Below are 21,576 nucleotides of genomic sequence, written 5' to 3'. Positions count from 1 at the left end.
ACTTGTTATTGAACCATAGCTTCATTACAGGTAAAATTATATTTTTCTTTTATTTTTTCATTAGGCGGGTACAAATTTTAATATCTTCTGTCACCATCCCTCGCTAAATTTTATTTTAAAATTTTACCGGAAAAAAGTAGAGGATTGTATCAAAGATACGATCGTAAATTGAACGTAGAATTACTTATAGTGTGACACTGGATGCGAAATTTGATCAACATTTTATACCGGATGGCTATTAGCCGAAATGTAGGCAAGTTACTGTTAAAGTGCAATTTCAAAGTTGGCGGTCGAAATTGAATTTTTCAAATGCACTAAATGCTCTTAAATGCAAACTGTTTACAATAGTTGTATAGAATTTAAAAGAGTTTGCTGATCGATTCATACCAAGATCTCCGGAATCCGTTGGAAAACGACTGAGTAATTGGCTCGTACTTCCTGACCTCTTTTCGTGACCGTCCCAAATTTGAAACTTTGGAATGACCCCCCATCTTACCAGGACGTAATTCTACGTCAAACTAATAAAATTTTGAACATTCATAAAAAATCTTTAAGAAAACTGATGAGTTTTTCTATTTTATCAATTTATGCCTTTATTTTTTATTTTCCACCGCCTTCATTATTAATAGGTTAGTGAGACCTAAAAAAAGAATGTTTATTCAACAAATTTTTAAAACAGATGGTTCTACCAAAGATTTATAAGCTTTGTGAGTCCAAATAGTTCACCGTCTAGGAATCAATTAGAACATTTTATATCTTTCTTTTGCTGTTATACAGAAAACTTTGAGCTCATATTAAAAAACATTTTTTTATCAACATTATTTTGTGTAACAACTTGTAATTCACTACCTGCTCCTGTGACGCCGGGTAGATACCTTAAGTGCGTTACTTAATATGATGCCTTAATATGATACCATGGTCACATTGCTAGCTGGCCTCTTGCTTCCATCCTCTTCCTCCTCACGGTGAAGATAAGCGTGGCCAGTAGCAGTAATATTCATGCTTTTGTTGTGTTTGCCTTTTCTTAATTTCTGATATCATTCCAGATAAGGATTTCAAAAATAAAACACTAGTTTGAAATCTACGAATTATATCATAACAATGCTAATGCAACTTGTAGGTCTATCCATGGTTTAAAACTTCATACAAAAGTCACTATTTGGTCACTTTTTCTGCAATAGAAAGTCACTATTTGGTCACTTTTTTGTCATCGTTGGTCACTAAAGTCACTATTTTGAACGGCATTCGTCGCTACCAGCCCTGCTAGGTGGATCAATCAGGGCTCAAATCAATCAAATGTCTAGTTTAAAAAAAATCACTTTGTGCCGCTGAATGGCTGCACACGCTATCGCGGCGAACACATTTTCTGAAGCAATCATCGCCGATGCCGCTGCCACCGCTACCGACGACGCCATAATTGTCATTAAATTTTCTGTTACTTTGAAGAAAATTAGTTTCAAATAAACTCTCTTAAATGGTGGTCCTGAAAAGACCCGATTGTCTTGATGCGCTTTTACAATCACTAACAAGAACTAAACGATGGACCGAATCTGGCGAGAACATTTCTCTTGCTCCCGACAATGGCCACTCGATGATTTATCACAATTTACAGAAAAAAAATCACTTTAAGACTGCTGACGATGGCCATACGATGATTATTCATTATATGGCTCATTATTTGTTTCCGGACAATCATTCAGCACAAAACATAGTTGGTATGAGAGGAATTTTCTCCAAAGCACTAAACAGAAACACTGATGAAAACCATCACCCAGGGACATTGTGTGAATTATATTGTTGTGTTTTGCACAAAAGACTGGTAAATCAAATCTTTATAGTGTATATTGGTTAAAATGTCCTTTTCAGAACCCGCATTACGAGAGACAGAGAGTTAATATGAGAAGAATATAGCTACGTGGTCCTACGTCACCTTTGCTTACAACCCGATTGGGCTGCACCTTTGAGTTTTTCGTTACACATTTTGACCTTCGACGGTTGGAATGTGATGTTTGTTTAGCATTGTGCTCCATTCCAGCAACAAGTACAAAACCCCTGTTCTTGTAATAACCCTGTACGACTTGTACTTGTATCGAAGAACAAAAAGTACCCCGTCCCACCACGCAACATTTTATATCAATAGAGAATACCCACCCGGTATGCTGTCTAGTTTGGGGACCTATGGGGTTCAACAGCTTTTAGTGTAATTAGTTTCGTGTCAAATGAATTCTGGTCTTCCGCCACAACGTCTCTACTGACTGGTGGGGTGGCTTCATCGGTTCCGTTTTTGCCGTCGTCGTCGCCACTTGTCATACATCGTCATAGAAAAGTTCATTAAACCAGCTCCGTCGTCACCGCGCCGAGCATCGAACTAGTGAAGTGCTGCGGCCAAAGTCATGAACAGTCAGTGGTAGCAAAAATCTGGGTCAACTAGTTGCCGGTTTCCTTCCCACTATCACGAGCCATCAAAGGCGAGAAACGGCTCGGTGAGGGCATCAACCGACGAATTTCCCATGCTTAATGCTAATTAACGGTAGCGCGTGAACTGCGTAATCGATTTTTTTTGTAGCGTGGTGGCCTCGACCAGGGCTAGGGTTGCGCCCGCAGGTGGTCAATCTTAGTGCTGGTGTGGTTTTTGTGATAAACAACTATCACGGAAAGCAAAAAATAAATAAATATCAGGCGAGTCACGGTGGAAGGTGCGACCTTTCACCTTTGCACGATTACCGGTTTGATGAGAGCAATATCAGGTCGGTCGGGAGGGAAAGGATGATTGATTTATGCATCTAAAACTGTAGTCTGACTCCATAGATTTGCGGTCTGTGGTTGAGGTTTGCATGATGCATCAGACCTGTCCAATTGGTTCGTGTGCAAAGATAAGCATTCTTGTGGTTTAGATACGCTGCACTGAAGATAGCATGGTAAAATGCTTCAAAGGAAAAAAATCACGTAAAGGGAAAATAGTTAAGAATGAGTCAGCTTTGATTCCACGTTTTTTTGTTATTTCCATATTACCATTTTGCTAACACGTTTTTATTCATATATCTATGTTACTGCAAACAAATTTTACAATAAATATCATTTTCGAGAAAATTCCTAAATTCAAGATTAACGCGATCGCAAAAGTTTATCTTTTTTACAACTATCTCTAGTGGTGAATCATGTTTTGAATATGTTTTCGCATATGTACTTCGAAAGTCCTTCGTTAAACATGCACGCACATTAAGTTCTGACATGCAACTTCCATCTAGTTTCCCTTCTCATACCAAAGTCAGCCAACGACATTCCGGCTCCAACATAAACCGAGGAAAAGAACTCATAGCCTTGTCACACTTTTCTCCACCATCTGTTATCTGTGGGGTTCATACACTTGTGTCGTTGCTATCCTTTGGAAAAACGGTGTTCCTAGGATCTTTGTTCGTGTGCGTCACATCATCATCATTGTTATCGACGTTTGTGTTTTGTCATCTGTTCCGCTGGCGATGTCGTCGTCGTCGCGTCTGTTCAGCAGAATGTCCTTCCAAGCTAGCAGACAGAAGACCCATCATGGTTAATAGCAAACAAAGCGATTATGTCATGGTGATGAAAATCAATTTATCACGCCCACCCCCCTCCTTAACCTTGGATCCGGAACTAATGCCGACTTCCATTCGTTCTTTGCAGGCCAAACAGCGCGCCTCGGTGAAGTGGCTCCTGTCGAAGGCGTACAACAACCGCGTTCCAGAGTTCCTCAAGGATCCGTTCTACCGGGACCACGAGGGACAGGACCACCTCAAGCCGCAGATCGTCGTCGGGCTAGGCAATGCCTCCATCTACTGCCAGGTGCTGAGCAACATCTACTCTGACCCGAACTATCAGAGCCTAAACCACTGGTCGATCCTGCAGACACTGTCCCGCAAGGGTGTGCCACTGAACGAATCTCCGGACCTGCCCCTCACCGAGACCGTTCTGATTCAAACGAATCCTCTTAGAATTGTAAGTATCCTAAAAGCGCTGCTGAACAAATGGGAAACGAATTCCGTCGTCCTTGAACTTGACCTTGCTGTTGCTATCAACCAGCAAAACGGGGCCAGGGAATTCCGTTTCCCGCACGAACGGCTCGACACAAAACCCGTGAATTGTGACTGTTTTATTGTGGAGAGCATGATTTACAGACGGTTATCATTTTTATTTTCGCTCTTCCAGAATGCCCACATGACTGTGATAGAAGCGCTGATGGTGTTGTACGCTAAAGAAGTGGCTTCCAGTGGAAGAATTTCCAGTGCATTGGAAAGGTAAGTGTCTAACGATTTGATGGCCCGCACTGGGTGAGGTTGACGACGTGTGGTATTTTCGCTGCGACCTCCACACCACCTTTTTTTGTTCGCCAAGATAATACAACGAGATATTGAAATAACAAATGAAATCGACGGAACGAAATTTATTGAACAAATATTGATCTGGCCTTACTAGAGCCGGCGAGTTATACTCTTATTAGCATGCTGCTGGTGTGTGGGATGAAATATGGCTGCGTTTGTGTGTTAGGCAAATCGATAAAATGCAGTGTGAATTTTTCGAAAACAAGTTTTGATTCGTGTTGCTAGTTAGAATAGGTGGGCACGCAAATTATCACTATTTCGCGGTCAGTATAAATAATTCAACAATTTTAAAATTATAGAATCGGATTTCTGTTCTTAGATTTTGACGGATAATACCTATCAGGAGCGTCAGAAAAGACAATCGTTTTTGCTATAAAATCAAAAGACTTATGATCTAGTTCTAGGTTCACTCTCGACCGACCGAATTGGCAACATGTCTGTTTTTTGTGCTGTTTGGTTTGGGGTCATTTGGTTAAATTCCGTTTGAACGAATGCCATTTGACCGAATATACCCCCGGAAATAATTATAAAGCATTCGCTGATTTTCATACAAAATGGTCATGTTTGAGGACCAAAATTTTAATTTCTAGCGATTATATTGTGGATATATTTGGCACCCCAGCTTAAAGTGACTTAATTTTTCTATTAATGATAGTTTTTTGTATGCATATTTACTGAAAAGACACGTTTCAGTTGGAAATAATTGTTAAATATCTTGGCTGTGCACAGCACATGTTTCGAAATGGACAACTTGATATGAAATTTGCGGAAAAGAATCCACGTGTCTTGGACTCGAACCCTCAACCTCCTACTCTCTAGATAGGCGTGATAACCCCCACACAACAAGACCACTTAAAGGTCACGTTTGCGGAAAAGTCATCAGAATCCGAGTACCAACCTCCACCGCGATTAGCTATCTTTTTGCAAATTGAGTATCTTTCGGATGCTTGATTTGTCCAATCGTCACATGTGCTTTACTGTTGTATATCCACAGTCAAGCGAGTGCACCTCGCACGCCCACGGGCTGGGCGGATTTGTATAGAGTGCGAATCAATCACACTCTGCTGTGCCAAAGACTTGCTTGGCTAAAGCATTCGATGAGTGTGATTGTTTTTCTACGCTACTGTCGTGTGTACTCAGACGACTAATGACGGTGGAAGACCGACACTTGATTACAATTAATTGCATATTATTCGGCAACTCGGCCGTACGAAAATCATATGCACAGAATAAAGTAAGAATGGGAAGAAGGAAGAAAAAGGGTGAAGAATAAAATAAGACAGGGAAGATGGAAGAAGAAGGAAGAAGAAAAAGTAAGAAAGGAAAAAAGGAAGAAGAAGGAATAAGGAAAAAGGAAGTAGGAAGAAGAAAGAATAAGGAAGATGGAAGACATGGGAGAAAGGGACTAGGGAGAAAGAAGAAGTAAGAATAATGGATGGAGAAAAAGATTAATTGAAAAGGAAGAAGGATAGAGGAAGAACAAGAAAGGAATAATTCAGAAAAAAAGGATGAAGAAGAAGAAAAAGTAGTAGGAAAGATGCATGTGGAGGAAGGAATGACAAAGAATGAAAGAGGGAAGAAGGAAGAATAAGGAAAGAGATAGAAAGATTTTTTTTAATCTTTGTTAGAGTGATTTTTCTTATTTACTAGAGTTCATCACCAAAGAAAGAATAACATAAAAGGATGTAAGAAAAAGGATGACAGGAAAGGGGAGAATTAAGAAGGATGCTGAGAAAGGAAGGAAAAATAATTAAGTAGGAAACGAGGAAGAAGGAAATAGGAAGAAGAAGGCAGCTGAAAGGAGGAAGAAAATGGAAGGTAAGAAGGGAAAATAGAGGATAAAATAAAAAGAAAGAAGAAAAATAAGTAGAAAGAGATTGAAGGGAAGCATGGAGAAGGAATAAGGATGAAGAATGAAGTAGGATGGAATAATTAGGAAGGAAGACGGAATAAGAGAGGGAAGAAGAAATGTGGAAGAAAGAAAGGGGAAGAAAAAAGAAGGAGGAAAAATCGAGAAGTAAGGAAGAAGAAAAAAGGAAAACGAATAATTAGAAACGAGGCATGAGAAATGCTCTGTTCGTCGAGCTGAGTCGATTGGTATATAACACTATGGGTCTCTGAGCGTTCTATAAAAAGTTCGTTTTCGGAGTAAAATGATAGCCTTTATTGTACGAGAAAGACAGAAACATCCAAATTTATGTAGAAAGAATTTTAAACATCCAAAAGTGAATATATAAGAAAGCACTCTTAGAAACCCAAGTTCTTGTGAATCTTCAGCATTTGCCTTCATCCAAGAATTACCTGGAGACTACACGCGTGACAAAGACCTTAAGTTCTACTCGCGTAACTTAAGGTTTGTTATTTCTTTTCAGGAACGGTTCATGCCCTTCATGATCAGTAGAATCAAATTAGATATACCTTCAATAACTGTTTCTTTCCAGTACACCCAAGAACACCCTGGAGTAAAGGCCTTGAGGCCTACACACATAACCAAAGGGGCATTATATATATTTTTTAAATAGTGCGAGCCCTTCCTAATCTGTAGAATCAAACTGGATACGCCTTCAGTAACTGTTATGTTTTAGTATTCAATTAGGCTCAAATGATCACTAAGAGCTTGTTGTATTTCTAAACTGAGTAATATGTGGTTACGCGTATTGACCTTAAGGCCTGTCTGTACTCCAATTCTTGCAATTCTTGTGAACATGCATTCATTTCATATCCAAGTTGGCTCAAATAATCACTAAGAGCTTGTTGTACGCCCAGGTTTTTTTTTACACGGTTTGGCTTTAGTCGTTTAAGACCTTCAGCGTCAATGAAACAATGAGTTAACCCCACGAAAAAATTCACAAAAAATCAAAGAAAATTCAGGGGTATTTTAAAAGCTGTAAAAATTCAGGTTAACCGAGAAATTAATGAATTCCAACCGCGTAAAAAAAACCTGGGTGTATTTCTTTCGTTAAGCGTATTGACCTTAAGACCTTTACATCAATTCTTGGATGGCCTGAAATGAAACACGCATTCAATCCATACCCAATTTGGCTCAAACAATTACTAAGAGCATGTCGGATATTCAAGAGGAGCAAATAGAACTTTGGTTACACTTAATGACCTTAAGGCCTGTTTTCCAATTATTGGAATTCTAGGATTACCTGGAATGGAACGCATATTGATACTAGTGTATGCGTGTCCAAAAGAGAGGTTCTCTTTGTTTACTTTCTCTTCCGATTATTACGAAGCCATACTAACATTTACATCGGATGTTTCAACAGTTTGTATGTTTGTATTACAATTCCAATAAACACTGTATTGTACATGATATGCATGGTGATCAGTGAATCAAAACCTATTAAGGACAATCCTCACGGAATCCAAATTTGAAAGTACTTGCGTTTTCAAGGGCACGCCACTCGATACGGAAGCAGCGCACAACTGACATTTTTATTATTTCAGTTTTGCTGCATCGCTTCAATTCACCGAAATCTCAACAGCACAATTGTTCGGTAATTATTTCACAAAATTTTCGGCAATTTTTCCTTTGTTCAACTGTCAACACCACCGAAAGTTTGTAAAATTATTCACCAAACAGTTCTGCTGTTGAGATTTCGGTATGAAAGGCTGTGGTGGAGTGATGAAAATCTAGAACCTCCCAAGTAGTTCGAAAGCTTCCTTTCAAGAGACTCGAAAGCTTCCTTTCAAGAAGCTCGAAAGCTTCCTTTCAAGCGGTTCGGAAGCCAGCTTTTGAGAGGCTCGGAAGCCTCCTTTCAAGAGGTTCGGAAGCCTCCTTTCAAGAGGTTCGGAAGCCTCATTTCAAGAGGTTCGGAAGCCTCCTTTCAAGAGGCTCGGAAGCCTTCTTTTAAGAGGCTCGGAAGCCTCCTTTCAAGAGGCTCGGAAGCCTCCTTTCAAGAGGCTCGGAAGCCTCCTTTCAAGAGGCTTGGAAGCCTCCTTTCAAGAGGCTCGGAAGCCTCCTTTCAAGAGGCTCAGAAGCCTCCTTTCAAGAGGCTCGGAAGCCTCCTTTCAAGAGGCCTGGAAGCCTCCGTTCAAGAGGCTCGGAAGCCTCCTTTCAAGAGGCTCGGAAGCCTCCTTTCAAGAGGCTCGGAAGCCTCCTTTCAAGAGGCTCGGAAGCCTCCTTTCAAGAGGCTCGGAAGCCTACTTTCAAGAGGTTCTGGAGCCTCCTTTCAAGAGGCTCGGAAGCCTCCTTTCAAGAGGCTCGGAAGCCTCCTTTCAAGAGTTTTGAAAGCCTCCTTTCAAGAGGCTTGGAAGCTTCCTTTCAAGAGGCTTGGAAGCCTCCTTTCAAGAGGCTTGGAAGCCTCCTTTTAAGAGGCTTGGAAGCCTCCTTTCAAGAGGCTTGGAAGCCTCCTTTCAAGAGGCTTGGAAGCCTCCTTTCAAGAGGCTTGGAAGCCTCCTTTCAAGAGGCTTGGAAGCCTCCTTTCAAGAGGCTTGTAAGCCTCCTTTCAAGAGGCTTGGAAGCCTCCTTTCAAGAGGCTTGGAAGCCTCCTTTCAAGAGGCTTGGAAGCCTCCTTTCAAGAGGCTTGGAAGCCTCCTTTCAAGAGGCTTGGAAGCCTCCTTTCAAGAGGCTTGGAAGCCTCCTTTCAAGAGGCTTGGAAGCCTCCTTTCAAGAGGCTTGGAAGCCTCCTTTCAAGAGGCTTGGAAGCCTCCTTTCAAGAGGCCTCCTTTCAAGAGGCTTGGAAGCCTCCTTTCAAGAGGCTTGGAAGCCTCCTTTCAAGAGGCTTGGAAGCCTCCTTTCAAGAGGCTTGGAAGCCTCCTTTCAAGAGGCTTGGAAGCCTCCTTTCAAGAGGCTTGGAAGCCTCCTTTCAAGAGGCTTGGAAGCCTCCTTTCAAGAGCCTTGGAAGCCTCCTTTCAAGAGGCTTGGAAGCCTCCTTTCAAGAGGCTTGGAAGCCTCCTTTCAAGAGGCTTGGAAGCCTCCTTTCAAGAGGCTTGGAAGCCTCCTTTCAAGAGGCTTGGAAGCCTCCTTTCAAGAGGCTTGGATGCCTCCTTTCAAGAGGCTTGGAATCCTCCTTTCAAGAGGCTTGGAAGCCTCCTTTCAAGAGGCTTGGAATCCTCCTTTCAATAGGCTTGGAAGCCTCCTTTCAAGAGGCTTGGAAGCCTCCTTTCGAGAGGCTCGGAAGCCTCCTTTCAAGAGGCTTGGAAGCCTCCTTTCAAGAGGCTTGGAAGCCTCCTTTCGAGAGGCTTGGAAGCCTCCTTTCAAGAAGCTTGGAAGCCTCCTTTCAAAAGACTTGGAAGCCTCCTTTCAAGAGGCTCGGAAGCCTTCTTTACAGAGACTACAAAATGCTCCGAAGCCTCCTACTAAGAGCCTCAGAAATCTCTTTTTAAAAGGCTCGGAAGCAACCTTTCCCGTTAGAGGCTCGGAAGCCTCCTTTCAAGAGGCTCGGAAGCCTTCTTTCAAGAGGCTTGGAAGTCTCCTTTCAAGAGGCTTGGAAGCCTCCTTTCAAGAGGCTCGGAAGCCTCCTTTCAAGAGGCTCGGAAGCCTCCTTTCAAGAGGCTCGGAAGCCTAATTTCAAGAGGCTCGGAAGCCTCCTTTCAAGAGGCTCGGAAGCCTCCTTTCAAGAGGCCCGGAAGCCTCCTTTCAAGAGGCTCGGAAGCCTTCTTTCAAGAGGTTTGGAAGCCTCCTTTCAAGAGGCTCGGAAGCCTCCTTTCAAGAGGCTCAGAAGCCTCGTTTCAAGAGGCTCAGCCTCCTTTCAAGAGGCCCGGAAGCCTCCTTTCAAGAGGCTCGAAGCCTCCTTTCAAGAGGCTCTGGAAGCCTCCTTTCAAGAGGCTCAAGCCTCCTTTCAAGAGGCCTGGAAGCCTCCTTTCAAGAGGCTCAGAAGCCTCCTTCAAGAGGCTCGGAAGCCTCCTTTCAAGAGGCTCAGAGCCTCCTTTCAAGAGGCTCAGAAGCCTCCTTTCAAGAGGCCTGGAAGCCTCCTTTCAAGAGGCTCAGGAAGCCTCCTTTCAAGAGGCTCAAGCCTCCTTTCAAGAGGCCCGGAAGCCTCCTTTCAAGAGGCTCAGAAGCCTCCTTTCAAGAGGCCTGGAAGCCTCCTTTCAAGAGGCTCGAAGCCTCCTTTCAAGAGGCCCGGAAGCCTCCTTTCAAGAGGCATAGAAGCCTTGTTTCATGAGGCCTGGAAGCCCCTTTTCAAAAGTGCTGGAAGCCTCCTTTCAAGAGGCCCGGAAGCCTCCTTTCAAGAGGCTCAGGAAGCCTCCTTTCAAGAGGCCTGGAAGCCTCCTTTCAAGAGGCTCAGAAGCCTCCTTTCAAGAGGCCTGGAAGCCTCCTTTCAAGAGGCTGGAAGCCTCCTTTCAAGAGGCTCAGAAGCCTCCTTTCAAGAGGCTCGGAAGCCTCCTTTCAAGAGGCCTGAAGCCTCCTTTCAAGAGGCCCGAAGCCTCCTTTCAAGAGGCCCGGAAGCCTCCTTTCAAGAGGCCCGGAAGCCTCCTTTCAAGAGGCCCTGGAAGCCTCCTTTCAAGAGGCCCGGAAGCCTCCTTTCAAGAGGCCCGGAAGCCTCCTTTCAAGAGGCCCGAAGCCTCCTTTCAAGAGGCCCGGAAGCCTCCTTTCAAGAGGCCCGAAGCCTCCTTTCAAGAGGCCCGGAAGCCTCCTTTCAAGAGGCCCGGAAGCCTCCTTTCAAGAGGCCCGAAGCCTCCTTTCAAGAGGCCCGAAAGCCTCCTTTCAAGAGGCCTGGAAGCCTCCTTTCAAGAGGCCCGGAAGCCTCCTTTCAAGAGGCCAGGAAGCCTCCTTTCAAGAGGCCCGGAAGCCTCCTTTCAAGAGGCCCGGAAGCCTCCTTTCAAGAGGCCCGGAAGCCTCCTTTCAAGAGGCCCGGAAGCCTCCTTTCAAGAGGCCCGGAAGCCTCCTTTCAAGAGGCCCGGAAGCCTCCTTTCAAGAGGCCCGGAAGCCTCCTTTCAAGAGGCCCGGAAGCCTCCTTTCAAGAGGCCCGGAAGCCTCCTTTCAATAGGCCCGGAAGCCTCCTTTCAATAGGCCCGGAAGCCTCCTTTCAAGAGGCCCGGAAGCCTCCTTTCAAGAGGCCCGGAAGCCTCCTTTCAAGAGGCCCGGAAGCCTCCTTTCAAGAGGCCCGGAAGCCTCCTTTCAAGAGGCCCGGAAGCCTCCTTTCAAGAGGCCCGGAAGCCTCCTTTCAAGAGGCCCGGAAGCCTCCTTTCAATGGGCCCGGAAGCCTCCTTTCAAGAGGCCCGGAAGCCTCCTTTCAAGAGGCCCGAAGCCTCCTTTCAAGAGGCCCGGAAGCCTCCTTTCAAGAGGCCCGGAAGCCTCCTTTCAAGAGGCCCGGAAGCCTCCTTTCAATAGGCCCGGAAGCCTCCTTTCAAGAGGCCCGGAAGCCTCCTTTCAAGAGGCCCGGAAGCCTCCTTTCAAGAGGCTCGGAAGCCTCCTTTCAAGAGGCTCGGAAGCCTCCTTTCAAGAGGCTCGGAAGCCTCCTTTCAAGAGGCTCGGAAGCCTCCTTTCAAGAGGCTCGGAAGCCTCCTTTACAGAGACTGCAAAATGCTCTGAAGCCTCCTTCTAAGAGCCTCGGAAACCTCTTTTTAAAAGGCTTGGAAGCAACCTTTCCCGTTACGCTGGGATATGGATACTCTGAAGTAGTGCGTAACGGCGTAAATCCGGTCATATCGCCAGGCTCGGTACAACACTGAAGCTGACAATATGACGTCCCTAACCCCGAATCCCAAGGTGTCAGGCGACCCGTGCTGAGGGGATGAATGATCTGGGGGTGAACCAATTAGCCAGGCAGTTAACGGAGCATGTAATGCTGGGTAGACACTCTTACTTCGTGTTGCATTACGGAGTAAGATCTACCACACTGTGCTCTAGTTTTTACTATTCTTGTTAATACTTATGAGTGATGTACGGAAGAGTATGGAACGACTATAATTTGCTTTTAGATGGCCCATTTTTTGCTCCTTTTGGATGGAGTCAATGGAGTAAATTGTAAAAACGTAACTCAATCTTAGGCTGGTTTCGAAGCCGACGACATGAATCTCCAAGCTCGGGGCGCTGATTAATTAGGAAATAAGCGGTTACGAATTTGGTGGATCTGCTGAACCCTCTGACTGATTAGAGCTCTGTGTAAAAGTGAGATTCGGAAATGCCAAACGCAATGAAATCAGATCTCTATACAAAAACGAATTCGGAACTCATAAGAAGAAGCAAAAATATGTTTGAACTTCAGTACCGATGCATGGTCAAAATCAGTATTATCCCACTTATTGTTGAGACAAGAGACACGGAAGCGGCCTACTTTCAAAAGGCTTATTTTTAAGATGCTCAGAAGCTTCAAAACGTCCACCAAGTATGTATAAACTTTAATTGAATTGGAAAGCTTCACGGAACAGCGAACCGCTGATTCAGTCGAATGACGTTTCGTCAAATTGATATTTGAAAGAAATAAACGAAAAAGTCAATAATTAAAAAAATAAATTATTTATTGGGGTATTTCAAAAAGTAACATAATGATTGCACCAATGTTGTCCAAAGAATGATGGCTTCATAAAAAGAATAAATTATAGAAAAATGGTGAATATTTCTGACAGGACAATAACTTTGGCGAATCCCTCTAATTGACTACGATGAATCTATACCACCTAGTCAAAAGATATTTAGTCCAATGATGTTTCGTCAAATGACACTTGATCGGAAGGATATTACGTCCAATAAACATTAGGTCACATGACCATTTGGTCGGAAGTAAATTTTCGGCCAATAATTAACAAATTATGGTTGGTTAGACGGATTTCATACTGAACTAATTATTGTATAAATACACCCAGTTTTTTTACGCGGTTGGATTTCATTAATTTCTCGGTGAACCCGAACTTTCACAGCTTCTTAAATACCACCTGAATTTTCTTTGATTTTTTTGGGAATTTTTTCGAGGGGTTAACTCATTGTTTCATTGGCGATGAAGGTCGTAAACGACTAAAACCAAACCGTGTAAAAAAACCTGGGTATATTGAGTAAAACAAAGAGTACCAATAAAAAGAATAATAAAACCATTCCCATTCGCCCAAATGTCTCTTCGACTAAATGTCCTTTCGAGGAAATGTCATTTCACCAAATGGCATTCGACTAAATAGTATTTTTTTACGATGAAGAATGTATTGACAAAATGATATTGATATCATTTGTTTTGGAACTTGTGCCGAAAAATATAATAAGGGTTTTTCACCATTAGTACTAATTATTTTGATATTTTTGTATGTATTCTACTCTTCTGAAGTTCATCAGAGTCTTCAGAAGTTTCCATTCACCAAGGAAAAAGCTTCATTAGCTTCCGTATTTGTTTCTTCCGCTGCTAATTGATCTTCCTTGTGTTCCCTGAATTACTCTAATCACTTCATCCATGCCACTTGTGGATTATTTATTCAAATTTAACCAAACATATATTAACGAATAATAATTTTTTTTCTAAATTACCTATTACAGGCTGAAATTTGCTCAAACTAAATGTACTTTCGGCTAAGTGTCCTTTCGACTTAATGTTCATTCGATCAAATGTCCATTCGACAAAATGTTCATTCGGGCCAAAATGTCTCGTCGACCAAATGTCATTCGACCAAACGTACTTCGACTTCGTACTTCGAAATGTCTTTCGACGAACTGCCCCAAAGCCAGGTATTCAACCGTTTGGTCGTGCTAGTGTATGAAAAATAACATATCCCGCAATCTGTGGCATTTAGAAGGCTGTTGTTTTCTACAAAGTTGTCCGGATGGTAAAATCCACCACCTTACTGATAATTCATCAAACACTAGGATTAATTCCGAAATAAACAAACCTTTATCAAGAAGGTTCTTACCACTCGAACAGCTTGTATTATTATTATCGTCTGTATTAAAGAGGTTTTCAGCAATTGGCTGGCTCACCTCTGGAGTACAGCTTGTAGTAGATGCCAGTTTTCTTTTTAAATAGAGTAAATAGAATTGTAAATTTAAAACAACACAAACTTTTGAGAATAGGAGTAAAAATACAGATAAAAAAATCTCATAAATGGAACGGCATTATCAACGTAATTCCACACGGTATATAGCCTAAGGGGCCATCCACAAAGTATGTCACGCCTCTAAAGGGAATTTGGGCTGAGAGTTGCGTGACGATCAGGGAATCAATATTCGAGCAACGCCTAACAATATACCCTTTGTCGTCAACAGAGTTTGTTACAGACAAACGCACTTCGCAACAAGGCTTTATCAGAACCCAAACGCAATTTGACATGAATAATTTGCCTTGCATGTTCTGATATTTCCGCAAATACGATGCTAATTTTGTAATCATAGTTGGATTATCGAATATTTCCATGAAAACAGAATCTATGATAGCATACAACCAAAAATTGCTGTAGAGATAATGAAAAATAACGGAATGACAACTTAGCAACAAAATTGGCTTCTATTTTGTTGCTGAACAAATTTTTCGGATCGTTATCATTATTATCTCCGACAAAAACAAAGCTTTGTCGTTGGTTCTCTTCTGTCGCTTGTTTCGCATGCGCATCCAAGAAATATTGACTCCATGGTGACGATTCAAACAAAAAAATTCAGGCGTTTTATTCAAAAACTTTGACAAGTTTGAAGAGAAGAGTTGGAAATCGCCAATATTTGCGTGACGTACTTTACGGATCTATCCTAAATGTACGCAATATTTTAGATGAATCGTCAAACAAACTGGTTAAAAAGAGAATCATTTCTTAGAATCGCGTAAATTTTTCCATTTCACGTTTTACGCGCTGTTTACTTTTTATTTTTTTTTAATGTAATATACCATCATTTATCATGCTCCAAATGGTTTTATATCCGAGCCATCATTGTACGACGATGTTTTGACGCAGTGTAAATATTGAGAGGATTGAAGAATTTTTCATCAGGAAGGAGCCTACTGCAAACGTTTGGTGTGATACACATAATAAATAATTGCCTACATTACGGCTCTTGCAAACGCTGTGTAGCCAATCAACCAACCAAGCTTATATGGTTCAGAACACCATTTTCCTTATAACTTTTGAACGCATTGACCGATCTTGATTAAATTCAATAGTGGTCAACTAGGGTTTGCAACTTGTTGCGAGAAAATCGGTTAAGAATTACTATATGAAAAAGTGACTAATGTTATCCGAGGTGAACCAGCCAAGAGTTGGAAACCTCTTTAATGAAGACGACAATAATAATACAAGCTGTTCGAGTGGTAAGAACCTTCTTGATAGAGGTTTGTTTAGTTCGGAAATTATCCGCTTGGTGGTGCTAGTGCTTGATGAATTACCTGTAAGGTGAGATATTTCGCAAACTAAGGGATTCAGAATGTTGCCGTCTTCTACACTGTTGTTCATCACAACTTTTTTTTGTTTGCAAGTTTTTTTTTTATTTTTGAATTCCACGGTTTTCGTATGCACACACACACACATACACACGGACTGACAGACATTTGTTCAGTTCGACGAGCTGAGTCGTTTGGTATATAACATCATGTGTCTCCGAGACTTTGTTGTACGAGAAAGGCAAAAATGTCTGATTACATTGAATTTATAATCGGTCAATAGCAGTCACCGACAATGGTGGTTGAATCCAATTCGAATACCCATAGCTGTACTCGGTATGCCAATACCATAGTCGTAAATCAGGATTTAAGATTGTTGACGTATCAATCTCATCTGCATATCACACCAGACCGATGATGCGATTTTGAGACTAAAAATGAATGATTGTGGGAGGCTTTTATATTATAAGTACAACACCAGCAGCCATCCATATCGGGAAACTGGTTCTACCTTAATCAGAATCACGTACATATGTGTGTTCACTGTTTTCCTCAATTCAGTATCGCAGTCCACCCCAGTAAGATAACAAAGCAGTTCTTTCATCTCACCCAGCCTATATGTCAACTGGTTAACCCCCACGACTAGCAGTCGATGAAGTAGCCTATGGCCCGCCCTCGGCTCAGAATCGATTGATCATGACGACATTTTCGCAAAAATAAACTTCCCCACTGGCATCTGGTCCGACTATGTCTCTGTGGTTATGAATGAATGGACTGACAGTGTGAATGAGTGACCCATTCCGACAGGTAGTGATTTGTCACTTGGTGACGTGAACCATCGCGTGGGGGTTGACATCCCGAGAAGTCTTTATTCGCTCACAAACTTACAATGTGAAACTTCCACAAAATGTCCCTGGTGTAGAAGATGGGCTCGTAATACCACTAGGGCTGATGCCAAATTAAAATCAAAATGTGCTTCAAATTGGAATCATAAGCTGCAGGTCAATTGATAGTTTAGGATGGCTTGTTACGACAGTGACAATCTTCATATAAAGTTTACTACTTCTATTGTTACGTTACGTAAAATGACTTCGTTAAACGGCATAATGCCAAATAACTTACACCTCGAATGAAACGTTTATTGCTCTGTTGGTACGGTAAATGCATACAAGGAGTGTTTAATTAAATCCACCCATGAATGAAAATAATCGTTTCTCGATTGAAACCAATAAAATCAATTTACACTAATTTTGGTTGATTTTTTTTTTTGCTTTTCTCCCTATCCACTCGACAGAATATCCGGCCGCAATGTGTCGCAAGGCGCTCAGCATCACGAAGCTGCCTTACTGAGCTGGATTTCGCACGTATGCAGTGCGCTGAAAAGGCGCATCGACTATGAACTCACAAATGGAGTCGGTGGTGGCGGTGGCGGCGGCGGCAGTGGTGCAGCAAACCCAACAGTCGACGAATACGTGAGTTTCTCTTTTCGACAGAGTCAGAAACGTGCCTGTTTGGTGCGTCTAGTATGAACACATTCCGAATAAAATATTTTTGGTGTTTCGTTTTTTTTCCCCATTTGATGTCATCACAGGGTCAACGGTTGCAGAGTCCGACGATTGCACCGGTGCGGGACATCCGCGAACTATGCGACGGAGTCTGTTTAGCTTATCTCATATCGTATTACTGTCCCAAACTAGTTCCTTGGCATAGTGTTAAATTCAACCACGTACCGACCATCGAGGTGAGTGAACTTTGTTTTGGCTGAAAGTGATTGTTTATGTTTTGTTATGAGTTTTGTCCGTACACACTAACAAATGTTGCAGTTGAAATTACTATATGGAGGGTTAATTTAAGAATATGCACTGACGAAGAATTCAGAATATTTTTTCGTGAAAGTTTCAAAACATTGCCCGTGGAAAATCCGAAGAGATTCGCCTGTGGAACTCCTATGGAAATTACGAAGAGTTTTCCGAGGAAATTCCGGAAAAAAACCCGTGGAAATGCCAAAGATTTTTCCGTGGAGATTCCGAAAAAAAATCACGTGGAAATAGCAAAAAAATTGCCGTGGAAATTTTGAAGAATTTCACGAGGAAATTCAGAAGATTTTTCCAAGGAACTTCCTAAAAATTTCCCCTGGAATTCCCATAAAAATTTCAAAGAATTTCCTGGAAAAAATTCGAACATTTTTGTGTGGAATTTCCGAACTTTTTTCCGTGGATTTCTCGTGGAAATAACTAAAAAATTGCCGTAAAATTTCGACGAATTTCCCGTGGAAATTTCTAAGAATTTACCGCGAAAATTTCTAAGAATTATCCTTGGAAATTCCGAAAAATTTCCCGAGAAAAATCTGAAGAACTTCCCACAGAAATTCCTAAAAATTTCCCGTGGAAGTTCCAAAGAATTTCCAGCGGAAGTTCCGAAGAATTTCCCAAGTTAATTTCGATAATCGAGGGAATTCCGAAGAGTTTCCCGAGGAAATTTCGAAGAATTTCCCGAGGAAATTTCGAAGAATTTCCCGAGGAAATTCCGAAGAATTTCCCGAGGAAATTCCAAAGATTTTCCCGAGGAAATTCCTAAGAATTTCCCCAAGGAAATTCCTAAGAATTTCCCCAAGGAAATTCCGAAAAATTTCCCAAGGAAATTTCGAAGAATTTCCTCTAGGAAATTTTAAAGAATTTCCTCAAGGAAATTTCGAAGAATTTCCTCTAGGAAATTTCGAAGAATTTCCCCAAGGAAATTTCGAAGAATTTCCTCAAGGAAATTTCGAAGAATTTCCCCAAGGAAATTTCGAAGAATTTCCCCAAGGAAATTTCGAAGAATTTCCCCAAGGAAATTTCGAAAATTTCTGAAATTCGAAGAATTTCAAGGAAATTCCGAAGAATTTCCCCAAGGAAATTCGAAGAATTTCCCAAGGAAATTCGAAAAATTTCCCCAAGGAAATCCCGAAGATTTCCCAAAAAATTCGAAGAATTTCCCAAGGAAATTCGAAGAATTTCAAGGAAATTCGAAGAATTTCCCAGGAAATTCGAAGAATTTCCCCAGGGAATTTCGAAAATTTTCTCAAGGAAATTCCGAAGACTTTCCCCAAGTAAATTCAGAAGAATACCCCCAAGGAAATTCCGAAGAACTTCCCCAAGGAAATTCCGAAGAATTTTCCCAAGGAAATTCCGAAGAATTTCCCAAGGAAATTTCGAAGAATTTCCCCAAGGAAATTCGAAGAATTTCCCAAGAAAATTCGAAGAATTTCCCAAGGAAATTCGAAGAATTTCCCAAGGAAATTCGAAGAATTTCCCCATGGAAATTCCGAAGAATTTCCCCAAGGAAATTCCGAAGAATTTCCCCAAGGAAATTCCTAAGAATTTCTTCAAGGAAAATTCCGAAGAATTTCCCCAAGGAAATTCCGAAGAATTTCCCCAAGGAAATTCCGAAGAATTTCCCCAAGGAAATTCCGAAAAATTTCCCCAAGGAAATTCCGAAAAATTTCCCCAAGGAAATTCCGAAGAATTTCCCCAAGGAAATTCCGAAGAATTTCCCCAAGGAAATTCCGAAGAATTTCCCCAAGGAAATTCAGAAAAATTTCCCCAAGGAAATTCCGAAGAACTTCCCCAAGGAAATTCCGAAGAATTTCCCAAGGAAATTTCGAAGAATTTCCCCAAGGAAATTCCGCAGAATTTCCTCAAGGAAATTCCGAAGAATTTCCTCAAGGAAAATTTCCGAAGAATTTCACCAAGGAAATTCCGAAGAATTTCACCAAGGAAATTCCGAAGAATTTCCCCAAGGAAATTCGAAGAATTTCCCCACGGAAATTTCGAAAAATTTGCCCACGGAAATTTCGAAGAATTTCCCCAAGGAAATTCCGAAGAATTTCCCCAAGGAAATTCCGAAGAATTTCCCCAAGGAAATTCCGAAGAATTTCCCCAAGGAAATTCCGAAGAATTTCCCCAAGGAAATTCCGAAGAATTTCCCCAAGGAAATTCCGAAGAATTTCCCCAAGGAAATTCCGAAGAATTTCCCCAAGGAAATTCCGAAGAATTTCCCCAAGGAAATTCCGAAAAATTTCCCCAAGGAAATTCCGAAGAACTTCCCCAAGGAAATTCCGAAGAATTTCCCAAGGAAATTCCGAAGAATTTCCCAAGGAAATTCCGAAGAATTTCCCAAGGAAATTCCGAAGAATTTCCCCAAGGAAATTCCAAAGAATTTCCCCAACGAAGTTCCGAAGAATTTCCCAAGGAAATTCCGAAGAATTTCCCAAGGAAATTCCGAAAAATTTCCCAAGGAAATTCCGAAGGATTTCCCCAATTAAATTCCGAAGAATTTCCCCAAGGAAATTCCAAAGAATTTCCCCAAGGAAATTCCGAAGAATTTCCCCAAGGAAATTCCGAAGAATTTCCCCAAGGGAATTCCTAAGAATTTCTTCAAGGAAAATTCCGAAGAATTTCCCCAAGGAAATTCCGAAAAATTTCCCCAAGGAAATTCCGAAAAAAATCCCCAAGGAAATTCCAAAGAATTTCCCCAACGAAGTTCCGAAGAATTTCCCAAGGAAATTCCGAAGAATTTCCCAAGGAAATTATGAAGGATTTCTCAAAGATATTCCGTAGAATTTCCCCATTAAACACCAAAGAATTTCCCAAGGAAATTCCAAAGAATTTCCCGAGAAATTTCTGAAGATATTCACCAGGAAATTCCGAAGAATTTCCCGTGCAAATTCCGAAGGATTTCCCGAGTTAATTCCGAAGGATTTCCCGAGTTAATTCTGAAGAATTCCCCGAAAAAATTCCGAAGAATTTCCCAAGAAAATTCCAAAGAATTTCTCGAGGAAATTCCGAAGAATTTCTCGAGGAATTTCCTAAGAATTTTCCGAGGAAATTCCGAAGAATTTCCCTAGGAAATTCCGAAGAATTTCCCGAGGAAATTCCGAAGAATTTCCCTGGGAAATTCCGAAGAATTTCCCGAGGAAATTCCGAAGAATTTCCCGAGGAAATTCGAAGAATTTCGAGGAAAATCCAAAGAATTTCCCGATAAAATTCAAAGAATTTTGAGGAAATTCAAAGAATTTTCCGAGGAAATTCAAAGAATTTCGAGGAAATTGCAAAGAATTTCGAGGAAATTCCAAAGAATTTCGAGGAAATTCGAAGAATTTCAGTAAATTCGAACAATTTCCCAAGGAAATACCGAAGAATTGTCCAAAGAAATTCCGAAAAAATACCCAAGGAAATTCCGAAAAAATTCCCAAGGAAATTCCGAAACATTTCCCAAGGAAATTTTGAAGAATTTCCCAAGGAAATTCCGAAGAATTTCCCAAGGAAATTCCGAAGAATTTCCCAAGGAAATTCCGAAGAATTTCCCAAGGAGATTCCGAAGAATTTCCTGAGGATATTCTGAAAAATTTCCCGGAAAATTTCGAAGAATTCCCTAGGAAATTTCGAAGAATCTTCTGAGGAAATTTTGAAGAATTTCCCAAGGAAATTTCGAAGAATTTCCCGAGTAGATTTCGAAGAATTCCCCAAGGAAATTTCGAAGAATTTCCCTAGGGTATTTCGAAAATTTTCCCGAGGAAATTCCGAAGAATTTCTCGAGGAAATTCCGAAGAATTTCCCGAGGAAATTCCGAAGAACTTCCCAAGGAAATTCCGAAGAATTTCCAGAGGAAATTCGAAGAACTTCCCAAGGAAATTCGAAGGATTTCAGGAAATTCGAAGGATTTCCCAGGAAATTCGAAGGATTTGAGGAAATTCGAAGGATTTCCCAAGGAAATTCCGAAGGATTTCCCAAGGAAATTCGAAGGATTTCCCAAGGAAATTCGAAGGATTTCAGGAAATTCGAAGGATTTCAGGAAATTCGAAGGGTTTCAGGGAAATTCGAAGGATTTCAGGAAATTCGAAGGATTTCAGGGAAATTCCGAAGGATTTTCCAGGAAATTCGGAGGATTTTCCAGGAAATTCGAAGGATTTTCCAGGAAATTCGAAGGATTTTCCAGGAAATTCGAAG

At 41.5% G+C, this 21,576-nt stretch overlaps 1 protein-coding gene across 34 annotated transcripts in view; it reads left to right on the top strand.

Annotated features, from left to right (window-relative positions):
• Window positions 1–21,576, top strand: part of LOC134225499 (patronin) — a 303,747-nt gene that overhangs the window by 133,565 nt on the left and 148,606 nt on the right. For all 34 annotated transcript variants that reach the window (XM_062705624.1, XM_062705622.1, XM_062705621.1 and 31 more), the window contains 4 exons: window positions 3,661–3,972; window positions 4,183–4,271; window positions 16,884–17,061; window positions 17,181–17,330. In XM_062705624.1, coding sequence (XP_062561608.1) covers window positions 3,661–3,972; window positions 4,183–4,271; window positions 16,884–17,061; window positions 17,181–17,330 — 729 coding nt within the window. The remainder of the gene's footprint in view (window positions 1–3,660; window positions 3,973–4,182; window positions 4,272–16,883; window positions 17,062–17,180; window positions 17,331–21,576) is intronic.

Source organism: Armigeres subalbatus, chromosome 3, assembly GCF_024139115.2.
Source record: "Armigeres subalbatus isolate Guangzhou_Male chromosome 3, GZ_Asu_2, whole genome shotgun sequence".
NCBI lineage: Eukaryota > Metazoa > Arthropoda > Insecta > Diptera > Culicidae > Armigeres > Armigeres subalbatus.
Note: the sequence above shows the minus strand (reverse complement) of the source record. Positions and strands in the feature narration are given on the sequence as shown.